Below are 15172 nucleotides of genomic sequence, written 5' to 3' on the forward strand. Positions count from 1 at the left end.
CGCATATAATTGAATAGTCCAGTTGGGACCCATTAGCTTTTCCTATTCTGGAGATAATCTATGCTCGTGCCAAAATTCATGTTTCTACGATATCGGGAAGTTGGAGAACTTTCGGCGAGTGAGTCAGTGAGTCAGTCTGACTGACTGACTGACTGACCCACTGACTTACTGACTGACTCACTGACTGACTGACTGACTCGCCAAAAGTTCTCCAACTTCCCGTTATCGTAGAAACATGAATTTTGGCACAAGCATAGATTATCTCCAAAATAGGAAAAGTAATTGGGTCCCATCTCGATTATTCAATTCTAGCGCAAAAGAATTGGCGTCGAAATTTTACGTGCGGAATGTAATTTTTTCACTTTCCGGTGTCGTAGAAACGAGAAATTTGGCACGAGCATTGGTTATGTCATAAATAGGAAAAGCTAATAGGTCCCAACTCCATTATTCAATTCTAGCGCAAAAGAATTAGCGTCCAAATTTCACGTATGGAATCTAATTCTCTCACTTCCTGATGTCATTTTATATGAAGGAAACGTCGCATGGTTACCTCCCCGTGGTGTTTCCTGGGTAACGCAGAGAACTATGCAAAATGGTGAACATATGTTTTTTCCTCAGTATCTCTAAAGTAACCACGACTTCATAAGATTTTCCGTGTGAACACCAGATAAACAACAGTACCAAATAAACTCGGGCGAAGCCGGGTATATCAGCTAGTATAGTATAAATTGCATCCTGTTAATGTTAATATTACACAATGGCTTAAAGCCCAAACATAGATACTGCACAATGTATCAACGCCGAGACACCAAAAGTATATTGAGACCGAAGTATGCAGACACCCCAAAAAATAGGTAAGTAATAGAGATGAGCGAGCGTACTCGGAAAAGCACTACTCGCTCGAGTAATGTGCTTTATCCGAGTATCGCTGTGCTCGGGTCTGAAGATTCGGGTGCCGGCACGGAGCGGGGAGCTGCAGGGGAGAGCGGGGAGGAACGGAGGTAAGATCTCTTTCTCCCTCTCTCCCGCCCGCTCTCCCCTGCTCCCCGCTGCGACTCACCTGTCAGCCGCAGCGGCACCCGAATCTTCAGGGACGAGCACAGCGATACTCAGATAAGGCACATTACTCGAGCGAGTAGTGCTTTTCCGAGTATGCTCGCTCATCTCTAGTAAGTAACAATCCCAGAACCAGATGTTTCCGGCATCCTCCTGTAAAAAAAAGACAAAAACAACATGAGAACCAACAATCCCAAAAATGTGTGCAAAGCAAATTAAACATAAGGAGTTGGGTTACATTTAACATCAAGTCCAGCAGGTTGTAATGAGTTCAGAACAAACATCCATCTCAGTTCCAACAATTTAGGTTGTCTTTCTCTATCTCCACCCCTAATCGATTTAAAGCCCCATCTATGATGCGGAACCTCACTTGACATACCGCGTTTTGTAGGGATTTAAAGTTTAAAGTACATTTTTCTGCTAAGGGCTATTTCAGACAACCGTATATCGGCTCCGTTTTCACGCCGAGCCGATATACGGTGTCCTTGTCTGCAGGGGGGGAAACTGAGCCGATATACGGTCGTCTAAAATAGCTTTAAGGAAGATGGTACTGAGCGTGGTGCTGCTGCGACGCCACCCGACACTTGCATGAGGGGTTCCTCTGCGGGTGTCGGCTTGCGCTGCAAAAGCGCTTACACTCCAGTAGGACGTTTCCACGCAGTAGATGCTTTTGAAAAGTTGGTGTCTGCAGATTTATCACTGTTAAGAAGACAACAATATAGGTTTAAACATAAAAACAATCTTAGTCCCTTGGAGTATAAAGCCCTTAATTCTTTGGCTGATGATTCCACGGTGACCAAAAATAGAGAAAGGAGCAGGAAACATCTGGTTCTGGGATTGTTACTTACCTTTTTTCCAAAGTTCACTATTAGCAATATTATTAGGGCTTTTACCCAATAGCGTTTTTTGAAACACTGCGATATTGCTGCGTTTTTTCCAATGGGACTTTCTACTCTACTCATTAACACTTTATCAGCTTCATTTGCATGTAAAAGTGCCTCCTGGTCTCTGCACACAGCTGCATTGCTCTCACGGGTGCTGCTGGCAGAATATAATTCAATCTCCTATGTCCTGTGGTGAACACAACATGCGGTCTGTTGAGATACTTTTTCTCTTTGCGGCTGAACAATGGATTTTAAGATTACCATGATGGCCGCATTTACATGCAACCGTTATCACTCGATTTTGAGTGATAATCATTGCATGTAAATGGGCCTTAAGAAATAGTGCAGTGAGAGGGAGAGGCGGAGTTAATAACAAGAAAGATTAAAATAAGGAAAGAAAAAGGAAGAAGCTTATAGAAGAAAAGAAGATCTAAATGAAAGCTGGAAAACAGGACAGTTAGAGACAGAGCCAATCCCTGAGTCCGAGAGAAGGTGCCAGATATGATGCAAGTATAGAGAGCGATATCACAAGTGGTAGATACATCGCATTGTTCTAAGGGCAGTATCTCCAGTCACCAAACTCCAGATTGCTGTAGATGGGAATAGGACCCAGATTGGGAGTTCTTGTATTTTGATACTAAAACTAACAGTGAGTTTTAGCTGTTTCACCCTTTACTCCGACTCCTGGAGCTCCTTCTCACTAAAGACCACCTGCACTGCACCCTCCAGTGGAAGGAACTACAATCCCCAACAACCAAAAATGTAGTGCGACCAGGGTGGGAGTGCAGCTACCCAGCTGCCCTCACTCCGGAGTGTGTAGACTGGCATCACAAACTACCACCACCATCATCCCTATTTTTCCCTTGCAGCTAAACGGATGAGAGTCAGCATTTGTAGTCACCATGAACTCTAGCTGGTCCCGAACATCCCGCTCACTGCATGTGTACATGAGTAGTAACACGTTTTTTTTTCCAAATATTTTTTATTAAACATTTTTAAGTATACATACATGCAAGAGTAGCTTGCAATATGCACAGTAACAGATATATAAGCAAGGTATAGCATGGAGTAACTAATAATGACATAGAAAATCGGATTGTAGCCTGCTTTTCGTTCACAGGGGAAATTCGTTGTTACTGTTATTAACGAAGATAAATTGTTATTTCAGTTTTGTACGTAAAGTAAAATTAAAACAAACATTGTAACTTGAATTGCTGCCAAGGTTCCCAGATGCGATTACATTTTGATAGGGAGTTATTGCTCTTAGCATATATTTTTTCAAAGCAATGGTGATCAGATATTGTGTCCAGTAAGTCTTTTAGGAGGGGCGGGGAAATCACTTTCCACTTCCTCGCAATGATGTTCTTGGCCACGAGAAGAAAATGGCATATCCAAGTTCTTTTATCTGCCGGGAGTGAGTCGCATGCAAGGAGAAGGGCCAGTTGTGGAGTTTTAGCGGGTCGTGCTCCAGTGATAAGTTGGATGGTGTCGAAGACCTCTCGCGAGTAATTTTGAATCAAGGGACAGTCCCAAAATATGTGATAGAGTGAGCCTTCGAATCCGCAGTTTCTCCAGCATTCTCTGCTTGTATTTGGGAAGCATTTAGCTAATTTGGTAGGGGTGTAATACCATCTTGACAGCACTTTGTAGTGTGTCTGGAGTAATCCGGCTGATGTAGTTGATTTGTTTGCTCTTTCAAAGGCTTTCAGCCAATGTGTAATCTCGAATTTTTTCCCAAGGTCTCGTTCCCAGTTTAGTAAATATTCATATTTCCTGCGATAATATCATAGAATATTCTTGTCATAGAAGTTTGCGAGTTGGTGCATTTGTGGAATAAGGTTTCTAGATCTTCTGGGAAAGAGTACGACCCTAGACGGGAACTGTTGAGAAGCGAGCAGATTTTTAAGTAGGAGAAAGCCTCTTTGTCAGGTAGATTAAACTGAGAATGGATGGTTTGTTTGAAAAGATCGGGGTTCTTTCTCCTGTCTAGGAAATCAGATATGAAGTTGATTCCGCATCTGCTCCATTCTTTTAAGTTTAAATCACGTGTAAAGTAGGTTAGAATCTCCAGAGGGAGGTTGGTTGAGGGAATTTTGGTGGACTGTTCGAATTTATGCGCCAGGAGGTTCCAGCAGTGGATAGTAGTTAACATTAAAGGCGAGAGGTTTGATATTGGGAGAAAAGGAGGCATTTCTGGGTTGAGGATGCCCATCACTGCGGCTCTAATAAGGATACTTAAGGGTTGGTTTTGGTTTCTATGTCTTTCTATATGGCACCATGATAGAAGTTGTGAATTTTTAAACCAGTTGACTGACTGACTTAGAATAGTCGAGTTGTAGTAAGCTTGGAGGTTGGGTACGCCCAGACCGCCCTGTTTTCTGTGTTGATATAAAATCTAAGCAGCCAGCCAGGGTTTTTTGTTGTTCCAGATAAAATCCAGCATTTGTCATTGGAAGTTAGCTATTGTGTTTTGAGGAATTGGTGAGACAGTGTGCGAAACAAATACAAGATTTTTGGCAGAATGAGCATTTTGTATAAAGCTATTCTGCCGAACCAGGAGATCTCTCTTCTTCCCAACTCTTCTAGCTCCCCTCTAAGTGTTGAAAAAAGTGAATTCATGTTTTGTGGGATAATCTCTGACACAGTGTTGCAGAGTTTAATTCCTAAGTAGGGAATTGTCAGTTTCCACTGAAAGGGGAACTCATTTTGTATGCTCTCCTTTAAATTTTTGTCTATATTGAAACCCATGATTTGGGATTTGTTTAAGTTTAGTTTGTAGTAGGAGACTTGGCTGAAACGGGAGATGCATTCGTAGACCTCTCTAAGGGAGTTTAGAGGATCAGTTAGAGTAATGAGTACATCATCTGCAAAGATTTTTTGTTGCCTCATGCCGATTGGTATTCCTTTAATTGTTAGAGAAGTTCTAAGCATTTCAGCCAGAGGTTCGATTATCATGGTGAATATTAGAGAGGGGGGGGGGGGGCACCCCTGACTGGTTCCATTTGTGATCAAGAATGGCTTGGACAAGGTTCCGTCGACAAGGACTCTCGCGGAGGGCTGTGTATAGAGGGCCTGTACCGCACTGGGAAAGTTGTCCCCCACTCCAAATTTGCGAAGAATGGCAAAGGCGAACCCCCAATGGACTCTATCGAACGCCTTCTCTGCATCCAGGGAAAGGAGGAGAGAAGGCGTCCGGCTCGTGTTTGACAACTCCACCAGGTTTTGAGTTCTTCTCGCGCCATTTACCGCGTTTCTGCCTTTTGTAAAACCCACCTGGTCGTCATGTATGACCCCAGGAAGGAGCTCCAGAAGTCTTGTTGCTAGGATTTTGGAGTAGATCTTTACATCAGAATTTAGGAGGGAGATGGGCCTAAAGTTTGCTGGAAATGAGGTGGATTTCCCTGGCTTAGGGATGGTAACTATTGTAGCTTGTAGCATTTCTTCTGCCATCTTACCTTGATTCATTGAGTCGTTAAATATGGCTGCTAGGTATGGTGATAGGGAAAGGGAGAATTTTTTGTAATATTCATTTGATAGTCCATCGGGGCCAGGGGACTTGTGTTTTTTTAGTCTGTTGATGGCTTTAGTTATTTCTGGGATAGATATTGGTTTGTTTAGGGGCCCGTTCTCCAACTTCAAGGAAGGAAGAGATACACTCTCTAGAAACTTCTCTATGAGATCCGAGTTGGGCTGAAAAGTATTTGGATCATCCGCCAGGTTATAGAGGTTAGCATAAAAAGTTCTAAACTGATCTGCTATTTGTTGGGGGGGGGGGGGTAATTTTTATGTTAGGGTCCTTGAGAGAGTTTATAAATGGGATTTTTGCTTTAATTTGTCTCTTTTTCGCTATTTTGGCCATTAGTTTTGATGGCTTGTCGATATGGGAATAGAAATTTGCTCTAAGGAAGGTGAGGTTATTGGTGTATTTGGCTAGAAGGATTTTCCTCAGTTCACTTCTCTATGCCATCAACTCCACATAGTAGTTTTTTTGTGGAGATTTTTGTTGGGTCTTTTCTAGTTTATTAATACTTTCTAATAAGGAATCAATTTTCATTTGTTTATTTTTTCGGTCTTGTATTTTAAGTTTTATCAGGACTCCTCGAATTACTGCCTTATGGGCATTCCATAATGTGAAATTGTTAATGTCGGGAGTAGCGTTATTGGCAAAGTATTCATCTAACGCACCTTTGATGAATATTTGATTGGCGGGTGAGTTGAATAGGTTTACGTCATTTTGCCAGATCCTGGCTGGGTTGAAAGGGGCATTGATATTGAGTTTTAAGTAGATAGGAGAATGATCGGACCACATGGTGGTACCTATTGATGAGTTGGTGACGGAAGTGAGAGTCCATCTATCCACCAGTAGAAGATCGATTTGTGAAAACGTTTTATGCCTCAGAGAATAACAAAGTAAATTCTCTCGAGGAGGCGTTCAAGCACCTGAAGGAATCATATAAACCCTCTCTATGGAGCCAGGATTGAAGTGTGGGAGAAGTTCTTATTTTTACTGTGGAGTCTAAATCCTTATTTGGAATAATATTAAAGTCCCCACAAAGGATTAATTTGCCTGTTTGAATTTTTTTGATTTTTTTGATCAATTTGTTTAGAAAAGAAATTTGTGCCTTATTAGGCGCATAAATATTTACTATTGTTATTGGGGTTTCACTAAGTTTGCCAACTAAAATAGGATACCTTCCTTTAGTGTCAACGATTTGTTCTTTGAGGGAGAAATTTAGTGTCTCTTTTAATGTGATTAATACGCCTGCATGCTTCTTTTGAGCAATTGCAAAAAAGATATTAGGGTAGAGCTTGTTTAAGAATTTAGTAGAAGAGAGATGTGTGAAGTGCGTCTCTTGCAGACATAATATATCAATGTTTGCTGACCTGGCGTCTCTCCAAACCATTGCCCTGTTAAAAGGGGTGTTTAGTCCCTTGACGTTAAGTGAGCAAACATTCAATGACATCATGGATGGTAAATGTATGTGTTGTATGTGTGGTTATCTTGGCAGTATGGTTAACAGCGAATACAGGAACTTGAAAACTTACAACAGCAAAGACAGGTCTTCTACTACGCATGCGCCAAGATTTGTGAACACTGTTCTTGTAGGTAGGAATGATGTACCTAAAAGGTAAGGTTCGAGGAAGTTGTTCTTCGTTTAAGTGTTTGAAGACCTGGAAACAGAAACAGTTTAAGCAAAACAGTATAGCAGGTATAAAAACCTGGTACATTTGGGGGAAAAGTTCGGCAAACAAGTGACAGCCTTTTTTCCTGTGTTAATAGAATATTTCCAGCATATGAGATGGGTAAGCTCTGGTTGGATGAGTTGCAGTTTCTTCAAGGAGGCGTAGTAGGGAGAGTGCGACGGTTAGGAGCTCTCTGCGGTCTCTGGGGTTTCGCTGTTTGAGAGATATTTGGCAGAGATAGGTTCCATTTGGTTAGTAGCTTTTTTCCTTCATCTGGAGTAGATATAATTTGTGTTGCGTTATCTTTATGAATTATCAATTTGATAGGGAAACCCCATTTGTATGGTATTTTGGCGGTTGGCAGGGTCAGAGTTATCTGTGAGAAAGCTTTTCTGGCTTGGATTGTGATCTGAGAAAGGTCTGTATACAGATGGCTATTAGTATACGGTGGAGTTAAAGATCCAGAGGTTCTGGAGGCCGACATGAGCGCTTCCTTTACATAAAAAAAGTGTATCCTGGCGATCACGTCTCGTGGCGTGGTTTCAGGGAGGAAGCCTGGTTTAGTTAATCTATGAGCTCTATCTATGATGCATTCTTGTTCAGTTGCATTTGGAAGAAGATGTCTTGTTAGCTTGATAAGAAAAATTTTCAGGTCAGATTGTGTTACAATTTCAGGTATGCCTCTGAAATTCACATTATTTCTTCTTCTTCTATCCTCTAAATTGGCCAATTTACTTTTAAGGAACTCCATTTCCTCCTCCAGAGAGTAATCCGCATCAATCAGATTGTTGTGAGACAATCTGGGACATTAATGGCGGGGCTGACTGTAGTTTCACTCACCCGACGCTGTAGTGGTGTCCACTGCTGATCGGGAAGCAGCTTCTCCGAGCCAACTGCAGGGTCTTCTCTGCTGCCAGAAGTGCCTACATAGTCTCCTTCTGTACCGGCACCCGCATCGGAGCTCGTGGACCTCGGGGAGCCATCTCTCATCGCCGGCTCAGTCTGCCCCGGCCCGTGGGAAGAAAAGAAGTCGGAGACCTTCTGGAGTGGCGCTTTGCCAGTCCTCCTCTTCGGCATGATGCTCAGGAGGGCTTCGGAGGTAATTTTCCGAGTGGATGTCTCGCTGAAAATGCTTTGGGTAGCTTAGAAAGGCTATCGGATAGCGGAGCTCAGGATTATGCGTCCAGCTCTGCTCGCGTCCAGGCCATGCCCCCCGTGAGTAGTAACACTTTTTGACCATTATCTAACCTGTATCCTGTATTTTTCCCTATTTTCTCCTATGTGGGTTGTACATCTGATTCTCAATCTTCTCCAGACTTGAAGGAGGATCTGGCTGCTGTGCTGTGGTCGATAGACTGTACACAGAACTGAAGATTCTTCTCTCTAACTGTCTGTATCACACACAGAGATAACATTATCATGTAAGAGTGTACATCAAGATTTAGCAGTGTACATGTGAAAAAATATCAGCAGATATCTCAGCACTAGCTCCAGCAGTTACATCTGTCTCTCCCTTCCCCTTTTCTCTGCATGCAGTTCCATGAGCACACTGACTCTTCACCTTGCTATGCCACTCTAGCCTTCCTTGTCATTGAATTGAGAGTAGACAGCGGACAGTGAGCTAAGAGGAAGGGAGCTGCCTAGTGGCCATCACTTTAGAGAAAGTTTTCAGCACACAAATATTAAGTACATAGCAGTTTTGCTAGTTATCACATTGGCCATCACATAAGCACAAGCTGTTTGAAAAGTTGCTGCCCCTTTAATCATGATTCTAGAACAAACCCCAATCTGTAATACATGATGTACTGAAAGACAAACATTTGTCATACGTTTTTTTCACACAAGGGATTCAAAGCTCAGAGCAGAAGCTCCAGTTGTTGTAGAAGAGGAAAGAAGTCGGTAGCTGTCGTATAGACACTCAACCCCTAACACACAATAGAGTCATTTTCATGAAAAGCCACTTACCTCCTCAGAATACAATATTTTTAAAGTGCTGGAGGAAACCCACTTAACCCCTTCACTTCTCATTCACAGAGGTGCTGGGTAACTGCAACAGCCACAATAAAAGTGACCACTGATCCTGTCTGGTAACCACTGTAGCAAAGCGGGGGTTAATAAGTACACCAATGGTGACCTTTACTTCTTGTTTAATTTATTCAACATAATTTTAGCATAACAGAAACGACTGGGTCAATTTAATCCTCCAACAGTCCACAGGAGGAGCAATTAAGTCCACAACTCAGCTAAACAGTAATAAGTCAATTTACTTTCACAGACCTGTAGACATCCAGAAGTGCAGCTTGTCTTTAGTGTTCAGGTCTCTCTCCAGACCTCTTGCTCCCAGTCCAGGTCTCCCCTGGATCTGTTTCGAGCTCTCACAGCCCAGGTCCCTCTCACTGGACCTGTCTTGGGCTCTCACAGCCCAGGTCCCTCTCACTGGACCTGTCTCGGGCTCTCACAGCTCATGTCCCTCTCACTGGACCTGTCTTGGGCTCTCACAGCCCAGGTCCCTCTCACTGGACCTGTCTCGGGCTCTCACAGCCTAGGTCCTCTCACTGGACTTGTCTCGGGCTTGCAGCCCACTTCACCCCTGACTGTGGCAGGAACAAACAACTTTATCCTACTTACTGACCACACCTGTGGGTGTTTTCCCCTTGTCTCAGGCACCAGACTGCCTGTCTGTTTCCCCCTACAGGTCATTCTCCGTAGTGCACCTCTACACCACTTAAATGCCCTGATTGGTATTCCTGGGTCCCAAATGCTCCATCCGCCCATGATGAGATTGCAATGTGCCGTTCAATATTCATGACAGCCTGGGACCCTCTGTAGATCCCACATGGCTACCAAGGCTGATTGCTTGTGGCATGGCTTGATAAACTGCCTGTATAACTCAGTACTATGGTATTGCATTTTACTTGGAGTAATCAAACAGTCATAAGTTCAAGCCACCTATGGGGGGGTAGGGCAAAAGAAAATGTAAAAATTATTTAAAATATAAAAAGTAAAAACCTTTTCCCATATTTATAATTGTAGGTGAAAACAAGAAAGCCATAAACATACTTAGTATTTCTGTATCCTTTAAAGTCCGATCTAACAAAGTAACACCTATTTATCCTGCACAGGGAACATCTTCTTCTATGCCCAATATTCAAGCTTGTCCAGATCTTTTGGAATCCTCTCCTCTAGTGTTAGGTATCCCTCCTAGCTTTGTATTGTCTGTGAATTTGATCAGTTTGTATTACGTAAGTAGAAAATTGAGGCGGTCGTATGGGACAGCTGAAAACTGGATTCCAAACTGGCAGCTCAGATGGACATCAGCAGAGAAGAATGACAGCAGATACTATACCCTCCCCCTTCAGTCCCCGGAGAAAATATTGTTCCGAAAGAGGTTTGCTTTGAAAAGTGAAACACAGTGAAAAACTTAACCCCTTCCCTCCCCATGACGTAAGGGTACGTCATGAGAGCAGGGTACTTCCCACAAAATGACGTACCCTTGCATCATAGAAATAGCGCGAGATCATGACTGATCATGACAGAAGTCCTGCCATGCCTTATCACAGCGATCACCAGTGCTGTGCTTTAACTCCCTCAGAGGTACATACATTGTGTAAAAAAAAGCTAATAAAAATGTACAAAAAAGAAAAATGTAAAAAAAATTAAAAAACCCTTTTTTTAGTGCATTTTCTCATATTAGCATAAAAAAAGTTTAAAAAAAAATTCAAATGGCACATCTTTGATATCAACGAGTCCGTAACGACGTGTACATAAGTTGAACATGCTTTTTATCCTGCATGGCAAAAAGCGTTAAAAAAATGCATTTGCCTCCAAAAAATGCAAAAAAAAAGTGATCAAAAAAGCCGTATATTCCCCAAAATAGTACAAATAAAAACTACAGCTCATCTTGCAAAAAATAAGTCCTCGCAGAGCTCCGTACATAGAAAATAAAAAAGTTACAGGACTTTGAATGCAGCGATATAGAAAAAAAAAAGATTTCCAAAAAAAGGGGGGTTTATTGCAGAAAAGTGGAAAAACCTAAAAAAAATCTAAGAATTTGGGTATCGTTGTAATCGTACTGGCCCGCAGAAAAAAATGTAGTGTAATCTTTATGCTGCATGATTAAATCTGTAAAAAAAAAAATCTATGGCAGAATTGATGCGCTTTCTCTCCCTGTTATCATAAAAAAAATAATAAAAGTTTTACGATATATTCAATGTACCCAAAAATTGCTCCATCAAAAACTACAGCAAACTACATGCAAAAAAGAAGCCCTTATAAGGCCGCGTCGACAGAAAAGTAAAAAAGTTATGGCTTTTGAAAAATGGAGATGAAAATCTGCTAAAAATTGTTGCGTCCCTAAGCCCAAAATAGGCCGTGTCATTAAGGGGTTAAAACTCCATGCAAATGTAGTCCTTGTGTTTTGGTCTAAAAGAAAAGAAACAAAGTAATAGTGTAGATGGTGCAAAATTAGACAAAGTGCCTAAAGAGGCATCAAATGTATCACTCAGCAGGAGCCACTGTGATAAACCGGGTGCATTATTAGACAGTGTAAGTTTACACAGTCTATTAATTAGACAAGGTTAGGAAATCTGCCCCAATGTGCTGCTTTTATCAAATAATGTGACATTACACTTCCTAATCTTCTGATATAACTGCCATCATTTCGCTCAGACAGGGGTCCAGGCAGCAGGAACATGGTCAGTAGTGGCTGTAGTGACTCGTAGTGGCTCTTTGCTGATCAGCCTCCCCTGCACCACACTCTACCCTCTCCAGTCCATCCTGAATGCGGCAGCCAGGCTCATCTTCCTGTCCAGCCGCTACTCGGATGCCTCTGCCCTGTGCCGGTCACTGCACTGGCTGCCTGTTAAATACAGAATTCAATTTAAACTCACTACCTTCATCCACAAAGCCCTCCACAGCGCAATGCCGCCCTATATTGCCTCCCTCATCTCAATCCGTCACCCAGCCCAGGCTCTCCACTCTGCTAGCGAAACCAGACTGAGCTCCCCTTTAATTTGAACTTCTCATTCCCGCCTCCAAGACTTCTCCAGAGCAGCACCGGTCCTCTGGAACGCACTATCAAAGGCTACCCGAGCAATCCAGGACTCGCACAACTTCAGGCGTGCTCTAAAAATGTACCTCTTTAGGGAGGCATACCACATTCCCTAAACCAAACCCCTCTGTACTCTGCCAGATAACATGCTCCCTGACCTACTGACTGCAATCCCTGCCAGCCATCATAAACCGCTCCTGCAGTCATACTGTTTCTGCCGTCACACGGCTGAATGTCTGACCATTGTCTGTATATAGCATCTCTCACTCTCCACCTCGCCATACCGTGCCCATCTCCAGCCCTTTACCTTCTATATCAACCCCAGTACTTGTAGTATATGTAAGCTCATTGGAGCAGGACCCGCACCCCTATTGTTTCCATCAGCTGATTACTATATGTAACCGTGGTTCTGTAATTTTTGTACTTTTTGTCTTACTGTATTCCCCCTGTCTATGTAAGCACTGCGGAATATGTTGACGCTATACAAATAAAGTTTATTATTATTAGTTGTGCAAGGTTGTGCTTACGTTGGATTATAGTCAATTGTGGTCAAAAGCCACCTTAACATTGTTGAAAAGAAATTAATCCACAACTCTTGTTTTAGAGATCCCTATCAAGATGTAGCAATTATTGGAATATTCTACTTCCAGAACTTGTGAAACAATGATGAGCTGGAAATTTCTAGGTGTTGATTGCGGATATGGTCCTACCACTGTTTAGTACTTGTGACTTGTTAATATTGATATGTATCCTTTGCTACAAAGAACAGAATCCATGGACCTCATGAATGGGACACAGGTGACCGTGTTTGTGTTCTCCGGACTGACTGATGATAAGAAGCTTCTCCCATTTCTCTTCATTCTCTTCTCACTTATTTATATTATCTCTATAGTAGGTAACATTGGCATTATAGCTCTTGTCTATAACTCCTACAAACTCCACTCACCCATGTACTACTTCTTGAGTGTCCTCTCTCTGATTGATGTCTTATATGCCTCTGTCATTTCTCCAAAAATGATTTTCGATCTTCTCTTGGTGAATAAGGTCATCTCATTTACTGGTTGTGCTCTCCAGTTCTTCTTCTATGCAGCTCTGGGAGCAAGTGAAGATTTCCTGCTCTCCACCATGTCCTATGACCGCTATGTTGCCATCTGCCACCCACTCCATTATATGTCTATAATGACTAAGAAGAAATGTCTGTGTCTTGTTTCTGTTGTCTTCTCTGTTGGCTTTTTACAGTCATCTGTGCAGACCAGCTGCACGTTTAGTCTTCAGTTTTGTGGATCCAACCTCATCGACCACTTCTACTGTGATGTCCCACCAGTGCTCAAACTGTCCTGCTCCAACACCTTCTACTGTAACATGGTAACATTATGTATTGTGGCTATAGGGACTGTAATCCCATTCCTGACCATCATATTTTCATATATGCTCATACTTTCTTCGATTTTACGCATGACATCTGCAAAGGGCAGGAAGAAAGCCTTCAGCACGTGCTCCTCACATCTTATGTGCGCTTCAGTCTTTTACATAGGACTTTTCTTCAACTACTTACGCCCTCCTTCTAGTGTCTTTTCAAGTCAAGACAAAGTGTCTTCAATCTTCTATGCAGTGGTGACCCCAATGCTAAATCCACTTGTATACACTCTGAGGAACCAAGAGATAAGGAGGACCATTGAGAAAGCAATGCATAATCTTAGTGCAGCAGATAGAATTTCCTCAGTTTTTAGACATAAGATGGGGACATAGGTTAAAATAATGAATGTCTAAGGCCTTAAACACACAGATGCATGCAGAGCATATTTGCACATGAACCACTGATTTTTTTTTATTATTCGAAATCTAAGCCATTGCGAACACATTAAAAAAAATTGCAGGAAGGTAGGTTCTGCCCTGGCTTTTCTCGAATTGGAGAAATGGCCAAATATGGGATTGAAAAGGCAAAAGTTAGGTGGATTCACAACTGGCTGAGTGATCATACTCAAAGAGTGGTCATAAATGGCTGCACATCCAAGTGGAAGAAAGTATCAATTGGGGACCACAAGGCTCTGTACTAGGCCCAGTGTTGGTCAACATTCTTGTAAATGATCTGGAGGAGGGAATTGATGGGAAACTGATCAAATTTGCCAATGACACAAAGCTAGGAGGGATAGCTAACATTAGAGAAGAGAGATAGAAAGTATTCAAAAAGATCTAGAAAAGCTTGAACAGTGGGTGGTAACTATCAGAATGGTATTTAACAAGGAGAAATGCAAAGTCCTACATCTGGGCAAGAAAAAATGAAAAAGACACATACAGAATGTGAGGAATTGAGCTAAGCAGCACATGTGAAAAATACTTGGGTATACTAATAGATCATAGACTGAACATGAGTCAACAATGTGATGCAGCAGTTAAAAAGGTAAACACAATTCTGGGATGTATTAAGAGAAGCATAGAGTCTAGATCACGTGAGGTAACTATCCCCTTCTACTCTTCCTTAGTCAGACCTCATCTGGAATACTGTGTCCAGTTCTGGAGCAAGTTCAGAGAAGAGTTACTGTTAGGATTCTGGTTTTAACTGTCCATCTTGTCTCCAGTCAGCCATCTTACAAGCTTCAGATTCATTCTCTTTGCAAACTAACTAGTGTCTCCTTTAAGTATCTTATGCCCTGTTAGATCAATTCTCTTATACAAATTGAGATATGAATTCTCTGGGCCTGCAGCCAGCATCTCCAGTGCAGTGCTTCTCATGAAAATTATCTAATTGTTTTGTCTTAAGGTTATTGAGAAAATGTTTTGTTTTGTCTGTTTTTCAATCAAATGTCTGTTTCTCATGACTACCCTTTCTATCTGTGAGAAATGGCTTGTATACAGCTTTGGCATAAAGCCACTCCCTTTCTTTTTCCATAAAGCAACGTTTATAGAATAAACGGTAGAATTCTTTGGAATACAACCTGTCTGGCTATGTCAGAATGATTTCTCTAGGCCTGAAACACTTTACTAATTCGGAACTCAG

At 42.0% G+C, this 15172-nt stretch overlaps 1 protein-coding gene across 1 annotated transcript; it reads left to right on the forward strand.

Moving 5' to 3' along the window:
• Positions 1-12948: 12948 nt before the first annotated feature.
• Positions 12949-13923, forward strand: LOC136610480 (olfactory receptor 5AP2-like). The gene has a single exon (XM_066589710.1). The coding sequence runs from the start codon at positions 12949-12951 to the stop codon at positions 13921-13923; it is 975 nt and encodes a 324-aa protein (XP_066445807.1).
• The last annotated feature ends 1249 nt before the right edge of the window (positions 13924-15172 follow it).

The sequence above is a fragment of the Eleutherodactylus coqui genome, chromosome 2 (assembly GCF_035609145.1).
Source record: "Eleutherodactylus coqui strain aEleCoq1 chromosome 2, aEleCoq1.hap1, whole genome shotgun sequence".
Lineage (NCBI taxonomy): Eukaryota > Metazoa > Chordata > Amphibia > Anura > Eleutherodactylidae > Eleutherodactylus > Eleutherodactylus coqui.